The sequence below is a fragment of the Phragmites australis genome, chromosome 1 (genome assembly GCF_958298935.1).
Source record: "Phragmites australis chromosome 1, lpPhrAust1.1, whole genome shotgun sequence".
Lineage (NCBI taxonomy): Eukaryota > Viridiplantae > Streptophyta > Magnoliopsida > Poales > Poaceae > Phragmites > Phragmites australis.
The window spans coordinates 40,008,358-40,024,084 of NC_084921.1; the positions used below are offsets into that span (position 1 = coordinate 40,008,358).

Genomic DNA, 15,727 nt, shown 5'->3' on the forward strand with positions numbered 1-15,727 from the left:
CATAAAATACGTGCCAGAACTACCAAGATAATATTCTATTTAATCATCGTAGTCGTAATTAAATAAATAATTATTATAATAATTAATTAGAATCTTATTTCCTAACAGACTTCTACGCTTAGATTGCCCACGACGAAAAGAGAGTACCAAACAGCACGAGTCGACGACTCGACCATCGAAATTATCGTCCACATACGCTCGTGCCAACTCTACCTGTCGTCAGTGACAGTATCCATGGATCTTCGTAGCAGAAAGTTCCAAACATCAAGGCTAGAATCGACTGGAGTCGTGCCGGAGGCAGAATTTCTCAACTAAAAAAGGAGAAAAAAATGAGCTCGTGGTAGTTGCGTTTGCTTACCACATCTACAGAGACGTGCAACCTATACACAAGAGCTCTGCTTCCTCGTTGTCAGCCTCATGGATCGATTCTCGGGAGCGGGCTCCGTTACTTCCATTGGACACATCGGATGGGACTTTAACATCTGATTATCCCTGCCATCTTGCTTGAATTACACTAGTTGTGTGGCAGAAGATAACTAGAAAAAAATCATATATCTTCTCAAACACCAATGTGATAATGGTGTTCTGATCAAATGCTGGAAAATTCTCAAACATCAATATGATAATGCTTTCCTCAAATGCTTGAATAATTATCTAGTAACCTACAGTCTGATGTGATAACAAAGCATGTGCATAGTAAAAAGACGTAATCTGAATTCTTTGATTGGAAAAAACAAAATACTATGCTGCTAAAAGTCTATGAGAGTTGGCTAATCTGGGTTCAGTTAGGACATATGCGTGTCATGACCCGGCAAGATGGAAAATAATTCTATAGGACATGATCTTATATATTTGAATCTAAACTGAATTCATAGTGTGATATGTGATAATTTATTTCTATCTTGTTTTATTAGAAATGATTTTCTTTATTTTTATCATAAGTTTTATGATAATTTTTACTACATGTCATGTCATAAATTAAATTTAAAGCCAAATACATGTGACCAGGTCTGGTAGGATTATTTTCCTAGCAAATAATCATATGAGATATTGTCTCATGTATTTGGTGTCTCAACCGAATTCATAGCGTGACACGTAGCAATTTATTTCATTTCTTATTTTATCTTATATAATTTTCTTTGCTTTTTATCATAAATTTTATAATAATTTTTAGTATATATCATGCTATAAATTGAATTTAGCTCTCAAATACATGATACCCGTCTTGGCTTTTTACTTCCCACCTAAACAAAACCAAACACAAGCCAGAGAGCGAGCGCAAGAGCCAGAAGGAAAGAAGCATGGCGGGGAGGAGACGGTTAGGCCAACCGTTTTTTTCCTCCACCTCCTCCACTCTTGGCGCCAAAGCAAAGCCGTTAGATTATTGGTCACCATCTCCAACCCAACTCGGCTCCTCTCTCCCACCATTTATCCTTCCCAGAGAAAATAAACGCGCCATGCCAACGCCCCTTCTGCCTGCCTCCTCCGCCCCACCACAATGCGGCCGCCTTCTTCGTCGACGTCGGCGACGCCGGGGAGCAGCGGCGGCCGGGTGTCGGCGTTCACGATGCGCGCGGTGGCGCGCATGTCGAGGGCGCGCTGGTTCATCTTCCTGCGCCGGGTGTACCAGTACCAGAACGGCCCGAGGTCCGACCTGGGCTCCAACCCTTTCAACTCGCCCGGCTGGCTCGCTCTCGAGCTCGCCGTCATCGTCGCGCAGATGGTCCTGACCACCACCGTCGTCGCCACCTCCCCCAAGGAGCGCCCCGCATGGCCGCTCCGCCTCTGGGTCGCCGCCTACAACGTCGGCAACGTGCTCAGCCTCCCCGTCCTCTATTGGCGCCACCGGCATTCCTCCGCCGCCGCCGGCCGCGCTGGTGCGATCTCGGGCGACCCCGAGATGCACGGCGCCAACGACGCTCTAAGGTAGTACAAACTTAGCATCTTAATTCGTTTCATTGTTTGCGCCAGCGTAAAATTTTACGCTGAAATGATAAATTACGATTTGTTGATGGAAATGATCTTGCGCGAATGCAGAAGCAGCTCGTATCTGATGAACAAGGCGAGGGCGTTCCTGGAGCTGTTCTTCGCGATGTGGTTCGTGATGGGCAACGTGTGGGTGTTCGACGCGCGGCTCAGGTCGTTGCACCGTGCGCCAAGGCTGTACGCGCTCTGCATCGGCCTGCTCGCCTGGAACGCCGTCGTCTACTCGCTCCCGTTCCTCCTCTTCCTCCTGCTGTGCTGCTTCGTCCCCATGGTCGGCTACGCGCTCGGCTACAACATGAACTCGGCCTCCGTCGGCCGAGGCGCCTCCGATGAGCAGCTCGCCGCGCTGCCGCGGTGGCGGTTCAAGGAGCCCGACGTGCCGAGAGACCGTGAGCACGACGATCAAGTGAGCTACTCAATTCATGTTTCGCGCGCGCTGTTGTGCAGTTGCAGTCACATTTCACAAACGATCTTGCTAGTAACAATATTGCAACATCTCTACGTGTTGAGGTAGGAAAATGGAGTAGAAACAGATGCACCTAGAATAATTTCGTCAAACTAATGATTGGTAAACTAACTATAGGCTTGAATAGGATATCGCAAAAGTGATAAACGTGCGTACAAAACTAGAACATACTCCCTTTTTGGATGATACTAAAGATAACAAGTACCAACTTTACTTTTCTGGATGGTGCCCAATAATAAGCACCTGCCCTCCTGCCATTAGTATAATGGGCATTCTATTGTTATATTCAACTGTGGCGGCATAGATATTACATACAGCATGACGAAGAACTCCCTGCATCGACTCGCAGACTCACAGCACCTTTCCTCTAGTCTGAACTTTTCTGAATTGCGACTGCAGGAGTGCTGCATCTGCCTGGCGCAGTACAGGGAGAAGGAGGAGGTGCGGCAGCTGCCGTGCACACACATGTTCCACCTGAAGTGCGTGGACAGGTGGCTGAGGATCATCTCCTCTTGCCCTCTCTGCAAGCAAGAGCTCAACTGATGTGTACTTGGCTCCTTATATATACTGACTACGCTGGGTGATCAGTGGAGCTTGCACTCTAAGCCCCGGATAGGCCGGATGCGCTACCTACATATTCTGCGACCGCCGGCCGTCGCCCGATGCATGCGTCGCACCTCTCGCCGAAACTTCGACAGCACATTTTTTTCGACTAACTTCGACAGAACTGTACTAACCTAGATGCTGGCAAGTGATGGGTACACTTGCAGTAGGTTACAAATAAAAGAATGTGTAAGGAGAAAAGGTTTTTTTTTTTGTGTATTGTGCTGTGCGTGCCCTTGCTTTACATGAAACTGAGATGCAGATATAGTTTTTACGCAGAGATCACATGAGTATTAGCAGGACACAAAGTTTCTTGGTAACTTCGTTTTTTCTTTTTGGGAGTGTCTACCTAATATTCGACTAATTTATTTTGGGACTGCAGATGACTTTTGGGACCAATAGGAGAAAGCCACATAATCCTATACATTTTTTGGCACCCTACAGAATCAACTGAAATCTTCTTCCATTTCAATCAATTTTTTACCCAGACAGGAATTACAAAAATCGATTGTTTCTTTTTTTATGTTTCAGTCGATTCTTTCTGTTTCAATCAATAGGCAACTAAGTTGACAGTTTCATCATCCGTAGGTTGCAGAAACGAAAGAGTATATGCCTCACTAGTCATCTCATTCTCCTGTATTTCAGTGGATCCGAATCCTCAGACTTCACCGGGGTGAAGTCACGGAAAACAGTGATATGTGAGACCATGAACATTGATTTACAGTTGAATGTTGTAGCAAATTAACTGTAGCACATATTGTAGCATTACTGTAGTATCAAGTCTCACCTATCCGTTCGTGATCTGACGGTTCATGTCCACCGTGAAGTCAGGAGATCCCAACCTATTTTAATAGTCTCATTGTGAACAAAGATAAACAATGTGAGCCATGAAAGAAATATTATGAGTTTTATGAGAATAACCAGATCCCATCACAATAACTGAATACAAATGGTACAAATGAACTTCACGGTAGCATGTTGATCCACCACGCGTGACTTCATTGTACCATTATTTTAGTGTCGAAGTCTAAGCTGACCTACCTTGCCTTACCAGACCATTAAATTGGACCATGAGGAGTGAGGATGCGCGGGCGACTCAGTGGACGGGAGGCTTGCCGCCGGCTCACCATGGTTCCTTGAAGAGGGTCATTGGGAGACCCTTGGTGAAGATGTTAACGTACTGGGAACTCATTAGCATGTGAAAAATGTGGACTTCACTGAGTGCAACACGTTCCCGAACGAAGTGAAGATCGACCTTGACATGTTTCGTCCACTGATGTTGGACTGGGTTTGTTGAGAGATAAACAATACTTATGTTGTTGTAGAAGACAACGGTGGCATGTTCAAGAGGGCAGCAAAGTTCCGCCAGGAGTTGAAGGAGCCATCAAGACTCAGCAATGGCATTGGCAATAGCACAGTACTCCGCCTCAGCACTAGAGCAAGAGACCATCTGCTAACGCTTGGAGCACCATGAGATGAGGTTGTCGCCAAGAAAAACTCCATAGCCCATGGTGGACTTTCGAGTGTCGGGATAACCGGCCCAATCAGAGTCAGTGTAAACCGTAAGTGAGGTCGGTGAAGTTTGATGCAACTGTAGACCGTGGTCAGTGGTGCCCTTGAGGTAGTGAAGAACACGCTTTAGAAAATTAGTGTGCACCTCTCGTGGGTTGTGCATAAGAAGACAAGCTTATTGCACGGCGTAGGCGATGTCCGGACATGTGAATGTCAGGTACTAAAGAGCACCGATGAAGCTTCTGTAGTCAGTGGATTAGCAATAGGGTCACCAGCGGAGGGGAGCTTGGCATTGGTGTCGATGGGCATGCTGCATGGCTTGCAATGAGTCATGCTAACACACACAATAACATCCTCAGTGTACTGGTGCCGGCTGAGGAAGAAGCCAGAGGCAGTGCGCCAGACAAAAACACCAAGGAAGAAGTGCAGGTCACTGAGATCCTTCAACGAGAACTCACGGTGAAGGGAGTTGATGGACACACTGCTACAGTGTCAACGAGGAGGTGGTGAGGATGATGTCATCAACGTACAAGAAGAGGTAGATAATGTCGTGGCCACGGTGGTAGACAAATAAATAAGGGTTTGCCTTGGATGCTGAGAAGCCTAGGGAGGCAAGGTACGTCGTGAAGTGACTGAACCAAGCTCGGGGAGCCTACTTGAGGCCGTAGAGTGAACGGTTGTGGCGGCACACATTGAAAGTGCCTAGAGGGGGGGGGGGGTGAATAGACTTTTCTGAAAATTAAAACTAAACAGCAGATTAAAAACTGCCGGATACTCCGGTGAAGGTTAGATACTCCAGTCAGTCCGGAGTATCCGGTCTAGTCCGGAGTCTCCGGTCTATACAGGAAATTAAGAATAACTAAGAATTAAAGCGAGTAGCTAGAATCTAAAGGTGATACTAAGTCTACTAGATATCACAAAGCTTAAACAACAATAAATACTAGCAAGATGATCACTAAGACAATTTATATATAAATTCTCAAATCCACACGATTAAGTAAATTGCACAAATGAGAACACAAGGAATTATCCCGGAGTTCGGCCACCTCACAAGGAAGTGCCTACGTCTCCGTTGAGGAGCTCACAAAGAGCCGGGTCTTTTCTAATCCTAACCTCTTCTAGCGACCACAAAGATCAAGCTAGAATTTTCTTACTCAATTTGAAGTCGATTACAAACTTCCCGTAGCACTCCACAAAGGTTGGGTGCTCTACGGGCGACGCCTTGCCGTCTAGAAGCACAAAGCTTCAAGAGAAAAAGATCACAGCGAATGCTCGATGAAGAACTCAATGCTCAAGTGCCTTAATCTCACTCCAAACCCAAACTCACTAAATTTTTGCAAAACTTAGCACTAGAGGTGGTTGAAGGGATTTTGAATGCTCTTGGAATACTCAAGGAGTCTAGAGTTCAGCAGCAACAGCAAGCATTTAATACCATATGGTGTGGAAGTATATATAGCCCTCTCTAAAAAACTAGCCGTTACTGTTTTGTCAGACCTAACCCAGAGTATCCGGTGAACACCGGAGTATCCAGTCTCAATTCCAAAAACGGCGTCAGAACGGTCACAGAACGTGTCAAAACCAGTCGTTACAATTTTGTTAAGTTACCGGAGTCTCCGGTCCTGATAGGGCTATCACTCAGACTAAGTCCGTAGACTTGCCGGACCCTCCAGCTTCTCCAGGTACCGGAGTATCCGGTGAACACCGGAGACTCTGGTCTTTTTATCAAAAGAATAAATATTAACCGAGCCACCCTTGCCGGAGTCTCCCTCGGAGACTTCAGTAAAAACATTTTTGCCTACCGGAGTATCCGGTGAACACCGGAGACTCCGATCTTTTTAAACAAAAATAAATGCCTAACCGATCGACCTCTGGCGGAGTCTCCCTCGGAGACTCCGGCCTTAAAACTCACCAACTACAGGAGTATCCGGTAAACACCGGAGACTCCGGATAATTAAAAATAAAACGGAACCGAGCACCCTCTGCCGGAGTCTGACTCGGAGACTCCGGACTAAATACTGGGTACCGGAGTATCCGGTGAACACCGGAGACTCCAGACTCAGTAAACTTCTGTCTAACTCTAACATCCCGGTGTCCATGGGTGAGTGTGTCTCTCAACTTATTGGTTCTAAAGGATATCTTGAGCATTGAGACACTAAACAAGCAATCAAATGCAACCCTCTTAATAGAGCGGCTATCCTAGACTCAATTTCAAAAATAGAGAAATTTAAATCCTATTGAGTACTCCTCGTTGCTTCTCCTTTCTTTTCGAAGGGCGTCAAACGTCATATGTCTTCTCAATTTAGACTTAGACCTATTCATGACTTTAGATAAATATATTAGATCCTTAATCGTTTTGTTATCAATAAGCTAAAACCCACTTAGGGGGTCTAGATGCACTTTCACACATGTGTGCTTCGCTTTGGGTCAATGAAGCCAGAGGGCTGTTGATAGTAGACCGTCCCAGCAAGCGTGCCATTGAGGAATGTGTTGTTGATGTTGAGCTGATGCACCGGCCAGTCGTTGGCGAGCGCAATGGTGAGGATGGTGCGCACAGTGACCATCTTGAAGATGGGGCTGAACATCTCCACAAAGTCGATGCCAGGACAATGTGAAAAACCATAGAGGACCCAGCGCGCCTTGTATCAATCCAAGGAGCCATCAGGCTTCAACTTGTGTCGAAAAATCTATTTACCTAAAACAATGTTAGCACCATGAGGACGAGGAACAAGGTTCCATGTGTTATTGGAATGCAAAGTAGCAAACTCATGTTCCATAGGATGGTGCCAGTTATCATTGCTAAGAGCTGCACAATACGTGCACAGAATCGGGGATGGAACAACCACATGTAAGTTTAGTCGATCCACAGGTTGCCAAAACCCGCGTTTCCCACGCATCGTCATCCCATGTTCATTGAGAACAGGAGGGATGAGCACTGTTGTGGCAGGTAGTGATGGCAATGGTGTGGCGTTATGGTGTGCGGGAGCATGTAGTTGGAGTTGTGGTATTGGCGGCTGCACAATGGGTGGCGTAGGTGGGAGCGGCTATGGTGGTAGCAAGCTGGGCATATGTGCACTGGGTGACAAGGGCAAAAGCGGCTATGCTGTTGATTGGGGAGCTCGACCAATAGGAGTTAGAGCTGGAGCAGACACATGATCAGCCACAGTAAGAAAATCGAAGTCAAATGGCGCTGGTTGGTTGAGCTGATCGGAGGAAGGAAACAAACTCTCATCAAAGATGATATGCCGACTAATGATGATGTGGTTCGTTGTGAGATCCAAACAGCGGTACCCTTTTTGATGAGTGGGATAGCCGAAAAAGACACAAGACTTGGAACACGACGCAAGTTTGTGCGGAGCAGTAGAGGAGAGGTTGGGATAGCATCTACAACTAAAAACACGAAGGTGGGAGTAATCGGGAGATGATCCAAAGAGAGCTTGGTGGGGAATGCCGAAGTTTAGGGATGTTGTGGGATGAAGATTTAGGAGATATGTGGCGGTATGAAGGGCCTCAACTCAATAGGATGGCGGCATGCTAGATTGAAATGACAGCGAGTGAAGAATGTCATTGGTCGATCGAATAATACGTTCGGCTTTACCAAGTATGTGGACATGACATGCGGAGTGCGATGCCATGGGAGAAAAGGTGGAGACGCATGACATGATTGTCAAACTCACGGCCATTGTCACATTGTATCTCGCAGATATTAGAAGAAAACTGAGTGCCGACATAAGAAAAGAAGTTACGGAGAGTGTCAAAAACATCAAATTTTAGGCGAAGCAGGAACATCCACAAATATTGAGTAAAATCATCAAGGACAATGAGATAATATTTGTAACCATAAATTCTAGGGAGAGACGAGGTCCATAGATTACAATGTATTAACTCAAAAGCTTGACAAGTGCAAGTATTAGAAGGATAAAAGGGTAGACAGACATGCTTACCCACCTGACATGCATGGCACAAGGGGTCTACAACAAGTTTATTACATGAAATATAGGAAGCAGTAGCAAGATGTGACAAAGCTTGGTTGCCAAGATGTCTAAGATGACGATGCCATAGTGTGGATGATGGAGTGGTGGCAGATAGGGCATGAGGAGCTGGTGGTGGCCAGCGGAGAGAGTAGACATAGCCACGGCTATTGCACTTGATGATCACGTTTTTGGTGTGAAGATCCTTCACAGAAAGATCAAAAGGGTCAAATTCAACAGAATAGTGATTACAAATGGTGAAACGACGAACTTAAATAAGGTTCTTGATTAACGACGGTGTGACAAGAATGTTGTTCAGTTGAAAAGAATGGTTGGGAAAACTAACAGAAGTGGAACTAGTGTGTGTAATAGGAATATGTGAACTGTTCCCAACAATGGCCTATGGAGATGCAGCGGAAGAGACTGGAGAGGAGTATACCACTGTCTGAGGTCATGTGCACGGATGCCCCGGAGTCCATGAACCAGTCTGAGGGTGGAGGCGTCAAGGACATGGTATTAAAGGCATGCATGAACTGCTGCTGATCCCAGGAGGCAGCTAAAGGTGCAGGTGGCCAAGTTGAACCCTACATGTACGTAGGGGTATACTATGTCGCAGGGGAGTGAGACCACGTCATGCCTTCACCAGGAGCAGGCGACGGAAGCTGATCGATGAAGGCCCCTGGTGGATGCGATCCAAGCAGTCCCTGTGCTGTCCGTGGGTGCTGACCAGGCCACATGTGGATGGCGCCAGCCCACAGCTGCTGGAAGGAAGGCCAGGGACTTGAGCCGATGCTACCACTAGGGCCTTGAGTGCCAGACGAGGAGGACTGGTGAGTGCCGCCATGGCCAACATGGCCACCACCGTTACCGCTGTTGCCGCATTATTCGAGTTAAGGCGACGAGTGGAGTTGCTGCCGCCATTGTTGCCCTTGGTGGTAGAAGAACTAGAGCATTGTTGTTCGCTGCTAGTGCCCTAGGAGGACGAGTCACCGGTAGACAACTTGGAGATTCCGGAGTTGGCAAAAAAGGCGGTCGACGATGAGGACTCGGAGCCCAATGTTAGCTCTTTAAGGAGGAGAGCAAAACATGCTCAAGGAAGGTCAGAGTGGGGCGTTGCTTGGACAACACCGTGCGCATGTGGGAGAAGCGTGAGTTGAGGCCATGCAACATGTTGAGGATGAGGCTCCAGTTGGCAACAGGGGCTCCGATGGTCGTATGCTCATCGGCAAGGGTATTATGTTTGCGACAATAGTCGGCCATAGACATGGATCCTTGCATGAGGCCGTGGAATTCATGCTCGAGGTAGATCGAATGAGTGTCGCCATTGTCATGGTAGAGGCTAGTGATCTACGACCACATGTCATGGGTGGTGGCGATGGAGTCCATCACCATGGCGAGAAGGTCGGAGGAGATGGCCATGTAGAGCCACGAGTAGACAAGGGCGTTGAGGTGTAGCCATTGGGCATCGGGGTTGGAGGGAGATGCCTCACGAATATGGTCATCGAGGGCATACTTCTCTAGGGCCACCTCGAATAGGCCACGCCACTAGCATAGTTACCAGCTTGAAGGTCGAGGGTGATAGGGACGATGAGCTTGACGCTGGAGATAGCCACAGCTTGCGCCTAGAGTGTGGACTTGGCTGCAAGCTCCTCCTTGGTTGCAGCGAGTCGGGCGGCGACGGCCAATGTGGCCGCAACGAGTCGGGCGGCAGCGGCCGATGTGGCCGCAACATCAGCATCAGGAAGAGACATCAAAAGAGCAAGAGAGGTGGAGATCAGGATCGGTGTTAGCCTCGTGATACCATGAAGGCAATTAGGAAAAATGACCTTGGCGACTATATTAGGTCGATTGGCATATAAACACGTACAACAGGGTTCGGATGGAAACCGAATAAATACATACCAAAACAAGCAGCCTAACAATCCGCAAGATATCCCTAACAAGGGAAACTAATCCTGTGACTTATGGAGACACTGGATATGTAGGATATGCCATCATGGTGTGCATGATTATGGTCTTGTTCTATTCCACTAACAGCTCCTCTGCCATCCGCGTTGCCGATTGGAGGCTCGCTGGTAGGGGGTCAAGCCTATCGTGCCAGTCGGGGCATGGAGGCGAGGCCATCCTCGCATCCATTGTGCCCACTAAGAAAGGCTTTGGATCCACCCACTTTCTCGAGGTGACGCCTAAAGTTTTTCAGCATCCGGTGCCGGCCGCACGTAGGTGCCTAACAAATCAAGAGCTCATCGACTCCTTTTGGGCGGCTTTAGGCTTCCCGAACAACAAACCCCGTTGGTGGGAGCAATCAGGCGAATAAGTAATTGACAACGACCCTGACCACTGGAGTGACAAGGTTGTGATGAACCCAAAGGAGATATCGGAAGGCTGGCCAAACCTAGGAGTAGCCACGTTCGGGGTCTTGGGATCCTGGCCATTACCGCCTTCAGCGACACAATGACAACGGCACGAGAGGTGTCATGGATGGTTCATACGGCCGTGGCACAACCCAATTCCAAAACCACGTTCTCCTATGGTGCTGGCCCTGGCTCCTGAGTGACTTCATCCTTGCCGCTACATCGGCCTCCTCGGCGATGAATAAAGCGGTGTTGGACCAAAGCTCCATTCAATCACGGTCGTAAGCACGGGCGGACCCTATATGACATCCTTGGGCGCATCTGGGCCGACATCATCCTCGGTAAAATCTGCAACACGCTTGATTGTTCCAACCCACCAAAACCCAATTATAGACGACAACAGGACACCACGACTTCACCTAGCGTTGCCTCCCTCCATTGCAGCCAGTCGGCACACAACTCCCTCCTTCCAAGGCGGTGGGCTGAACGTTGGTTGTACGTCCTCCTTTGCCACCGTGGTCATGACCGGCTGGGGCTCAGGTAGCGCTTCGACCAATGGAGCGTGACCCTCTAGCAATGAGATATTTGGTGTCCCAACCAATGGTGCGCCATGGCCGGCAGCGCCTTTGACGCAGGAAGCACTCCAATAATTGACTCTATAGCAGGGTTCACAAAATCATTGACAACTGCTCAGTTATCGTGGTTACCGGCCAATTTGGTCCCACCGCATTCATAAATCGACCGTTTTCGGTTAAGTTCAAATTAAAAAATTAAAAAATTAAAAAATTGACGAAATTCGACTGATTTCTATGAATTCCACCGAATTATTGTGCGATTACCGTGATTTTCATTGTAATCGCTGGGGGCCGATTTTCAAAAGTCAAACGCATTTGTAAATCTGCTCTGCAGATCAAATGGGATACAGCCGGTGTCGGAGGGTGAACTCCTCAAGCGGGGATCCGGAGGGACCCTCTTTGAGATTCGGCCGAGGGGATGATTCTGAATGCGCTTTGCAGGTGAAATAAATGGGAGTAATGAGATGTAGGTGGAGGTGGAGTGATCGGATGCAGGAAGTAGTAAATGCTCAGAGGATTTTTAGACAAGTTCGGGCCGCACTGAGCGTAACACCCTACTCCTGTGTGTATGCTATAAATGCTCTGAGAATGTCTCTCTGAGTATCTGCTGAGTTACAAGAAAGTTTGTCTAGTCTAGAGCTTCGTTCTCCTTGTTCTTCGGCTGATCTATGCTTCTGTCTTGTGTTCTTCGAGACTTATCCTCAGCTCAACCTCTCTTATCTTTCTCCGGGGAGCCCGCCCAGCTTAAATACCAGTCGGGGCGATAGCGTGCCCAGAAAGGATGGCGCGAGTTCCAAGGCGCCATAAATGGAAAGCAACCATCATGGGCTGCTGCGCGAGGTGACGGTGAAGGTTGAAAACGCGCCCCCGTCCGGTCTTGTTCGTCATCATACCATTTTTCAACGGGCGCCGTGGGGAGGGCTCACCGGGCAGCCACCGTGCAGCCCGGCGTGCCCGCCCGGTCAGAGCAAGTCTGACACAGTAGGGCGGCAGGCGGGGTGCCTCGAGCTCTGCGACGCTATCCCGAGGCGCGCCGGATGATGCGTGATGGGACCCGTGCATTAAATGTCCCCACGCCTCCCTGTCAGGCCGTGGCAGGGACTAACAGCAAGCGTGGAGGGAGCAGTTGGAAGTGACAGGCCACGAGCCCTCTTAAATGCAGCATCGGGCCTCTCACCAGCTGACACCTCACCGCTGGGCCTCTATGGGGGCCACCGGCGAAGGACTTCTCAGGCCCTCGGGGAACCGAGTGCTTGGGGGCCTCTGTTCGCCGCCTCGAGCACTCTCTCCCGGGTATGCCCTTTCTTGGTCCTCGGGGAACCGAGTGCTCGGGGACCACTGTTCACGGCCCCGAGCACTCTCTCCCGGAACTGACTGTTCGGGTCCTCGGGGAACCGAGTGCTCGGGGACTACTGTTCATGGCCCCGAGCACTCTCTCCCAGAACTGACTTCCCTTGGGTCCTCGGGGGACTCGGGTGCTCGGGGGCCACTATTCGCAGCCCCGAGCACCCTCTTCCCGGTACTTGGCTTTTCTTGTCGTTGGGGGACTTGAGTGCTCGGGGGGCCACTGTTTGTGGCCCCGAGCACCCTCTTCCCGGTACTTGATCTTCTCGGGTCATCGGGGAACTCGAGGATCACTGTTCATGGCCCCGAGCACCCTCTCTCGGGACTTGGTCTTCTCATACTTCGGGGAGATAACCCCCGCGGGAGGGCACCACGTGGCACTCTGCTGTTCTGGCCTCGGGACTCGGGGACCCCTGGTTCCTGTGTCACCGACAGCCGGCTTCTCTCGGCCTCGCGTGTTACACACGGCAACACCTCACAGGCACCAGTTTTTCAATCGCTATCATCTATGCGAGCCGCAGGCATGCTGGGGTGTTTTGGTGGCCTCATAGTAACGGGATCATTTAACAACAGAACTTACGGCTTTGGAGCGGCTACCAATTCTAGGTCTTGCTGAGCTGCGGTGGCCTGCTTTCAAACAGACCAAGCAGCTTCCGTTGTGGCCGCGTCCAGCGCGTAGAGGTGGTTGTCCCAAGGCCTGAGATGCACTCAATATCGGTGCCTGCAGCAGCAGCGTTCCCTCCACCCTAGCTGGCTGCAGGTGACGTTAAAGGAGGACAAGACGAATGTCAGGAAAGCTCAAACACCGTACTATTTTCAGTGCAAGTCCAAAGGACACTTTTCGAAGGAATGTACGGTGGAGCTATACTACATGATTTGCAACAAAAGAGATGATCATCTGACTGCTAAGTGTCCTATGCTTATGCTTCTCAAACTAAATGCAATGCTTCTCAGCTTTAGTATTGGGCAATTGGGTTTCTTTCGAACCCCTACTTCAAACTTCAGGGACATTAAGGAATAGGAAACTCCAACGTCTCTTGTCTCCATCACAGGTGATACCTGTCAGCGGACATTGTACAATCAGAATTAAAAAGGCTCATACGCTCAGACTGAAACTGGGAAGCGATTCTGTATGAGGATGATGCCCATCTTGTGGCTTTTTCATCATTGGAAGAGCTTCACAAGATAGATGGTGTTGAATTCAGGCTCAATGCCCATGGGTAAATCACTTAATTGGTGAATGGAAATATGTGGATGTGCCTATACCCGCTTACCAGCTTGACAAGGTGTGGGTGCATGTCATTATCTCCAACTAATCCAACCTTTTTCTATCTTTTCCATCCCCTATCGTTGTGGGCCACAAGGCGTGACTCTTTCACTTTGATGTTACACTACGAAGTACTTCCTCGCTCTCTGGCCCTCTCTTTCCTATCTTGCACCCCCTACGCGCGCACCTCTCCATTTTTAATCCCACCTCCCAACCGTTGTAGAGCGCGCTCTCTCTCTCAATCGGCCTCTCTATCAGCTCACTCAGCCCAGTCCACCAGAGTCATCCCCGCCAGCTCAGCATGTCATGCTCGCCGAGCCACCTACTCCGCTCTAGCCCACCCAATCCAATCTGCTCACGTACCCGCACCGATGTGAAGGTGGCCCAAAACCCCTCTATTTTAGCTTTCTTCCCTCACCGACATGTGGGACCCACTGACCCAGCCTCGTCTTCCACCTCATGACCACCCCAAAATAGCTGCAATGGCTTGCATGGCATGCTCCAACCGCAACCGTTCACCCCTTGCAGGAGGGCTCCTACCTATGACTGCATCGGGTTTTTCCTCCACTTTAAATGCCATGCCTCGACTACTGCTCCACTACTACCTTGTGGCGATGTGAGTTGAATCACGCCCGCCCGCGACCAGCTGCCGTGAACGAGCTTAAGCTTGCCCAAACTCTAGACGCCCTCCTCCTATATAAAATGGAGCGCCTGCTCTTTCCCCTATTCTTCCCCTCTCCTCCTCACCTCAGCTGCCCTAAATCCACACAGCGGAACCCTCTCATTCTTCTTCCTCGCCTTGGTGAGCGCCGCGGCCGCGGTCCTCGCCAAGGGTAGTGGAGGGAGGGAGAGAAAGACACCAGGATAGGGGGATCACTAGTCCAACTTTTGCTCGCCTGCCTCCATCTCTCTGCTCAAGGACGACCTTGGAGCCTTAGAGCTGAAGCTTGAGAAGAAGCCGCCGCTCATCTTTTTCATTGCCGGCTGCCCTCCTTTCCCTTTCGGACCTTAGTAAAGCTTCCCTTGTGCGCTAGCTAGCTCCCTTTTCATCTAAATTGCACCGAGCACGCATGTTGCTTGTTTTATGTCACCGCTGTCGAAGATCTCATCGCCAGCCGTACTCATCGGCTCTATGCGGTCATAGAAAGCATCATGGAATGCCCAATATTGCGTAGGAACCACATAGGCATGGCACGATCAGCAGGTTAGTCATGGGCTCGACCCACAAAGACTTTTTTAGCACAGGCCTTATGTCACGTTTCAAAATATTAATAATGTGATTAAACATTCATAATTATTATGGTAATATGTTTATGCGTATTCGTTTGATAACTCAAGTTTAAACATGTTTCAAAAGTACTTAGAGGTAGTTTAGAGTCCTTTAGAAAAACCATAAATACCTTGGAGATGAAGAAGAATATGAAAAGGGAATAAAATCAAGTTTTTAGCACAAGACAACTCTTGTGGTCTGATCAGGATTCCCCACAATCTGACCGCCAGGGGACAACCACAAAGGCTTGCCACGTGAGCTTCCCGCGGTCTGACTGTCACAGCGTAGAGGCTCCACTTAAGGAAATCGATCAATTCTCTCACACTCACTCTCTCTCACAGCATGACATCAGAGCTTGGTTTAATGAAGTAGCCTAAAAATT

The 15,727-nt window shown here is 49.0% G+C and overlaps 1 protein-coding gene across 1 annotated transcript; it reads left to right on the forward strand.

Moving 5' to 3' along the window:
- Positions 1–1,235: 1,235 nt before the first annotated feature.
- Positions 1,236–3,458, forward strand: LOC133889343 (E3 ubiquitin-protein ligase At4g11680-like). Its single transcript, XM_062329868.1, has 3 exons — positions 1,236–1,926; positions 2,038–2,392; positions 2,852–3,458. The coding sequence occupies exons 1-3, from the start codon at positions 1,499–1,501 to the stop codon at positions 2,993–2,995; spliced, it is 927 nt and encodes a 308-aa protein (XP_062185852.1). The 5' UTR covers positions 1,236–1,498; the 3' UTR covers positions 2,996–3,458.
- Positions 3,459–15,727: the final 12,269 nt, after the last annotated feature.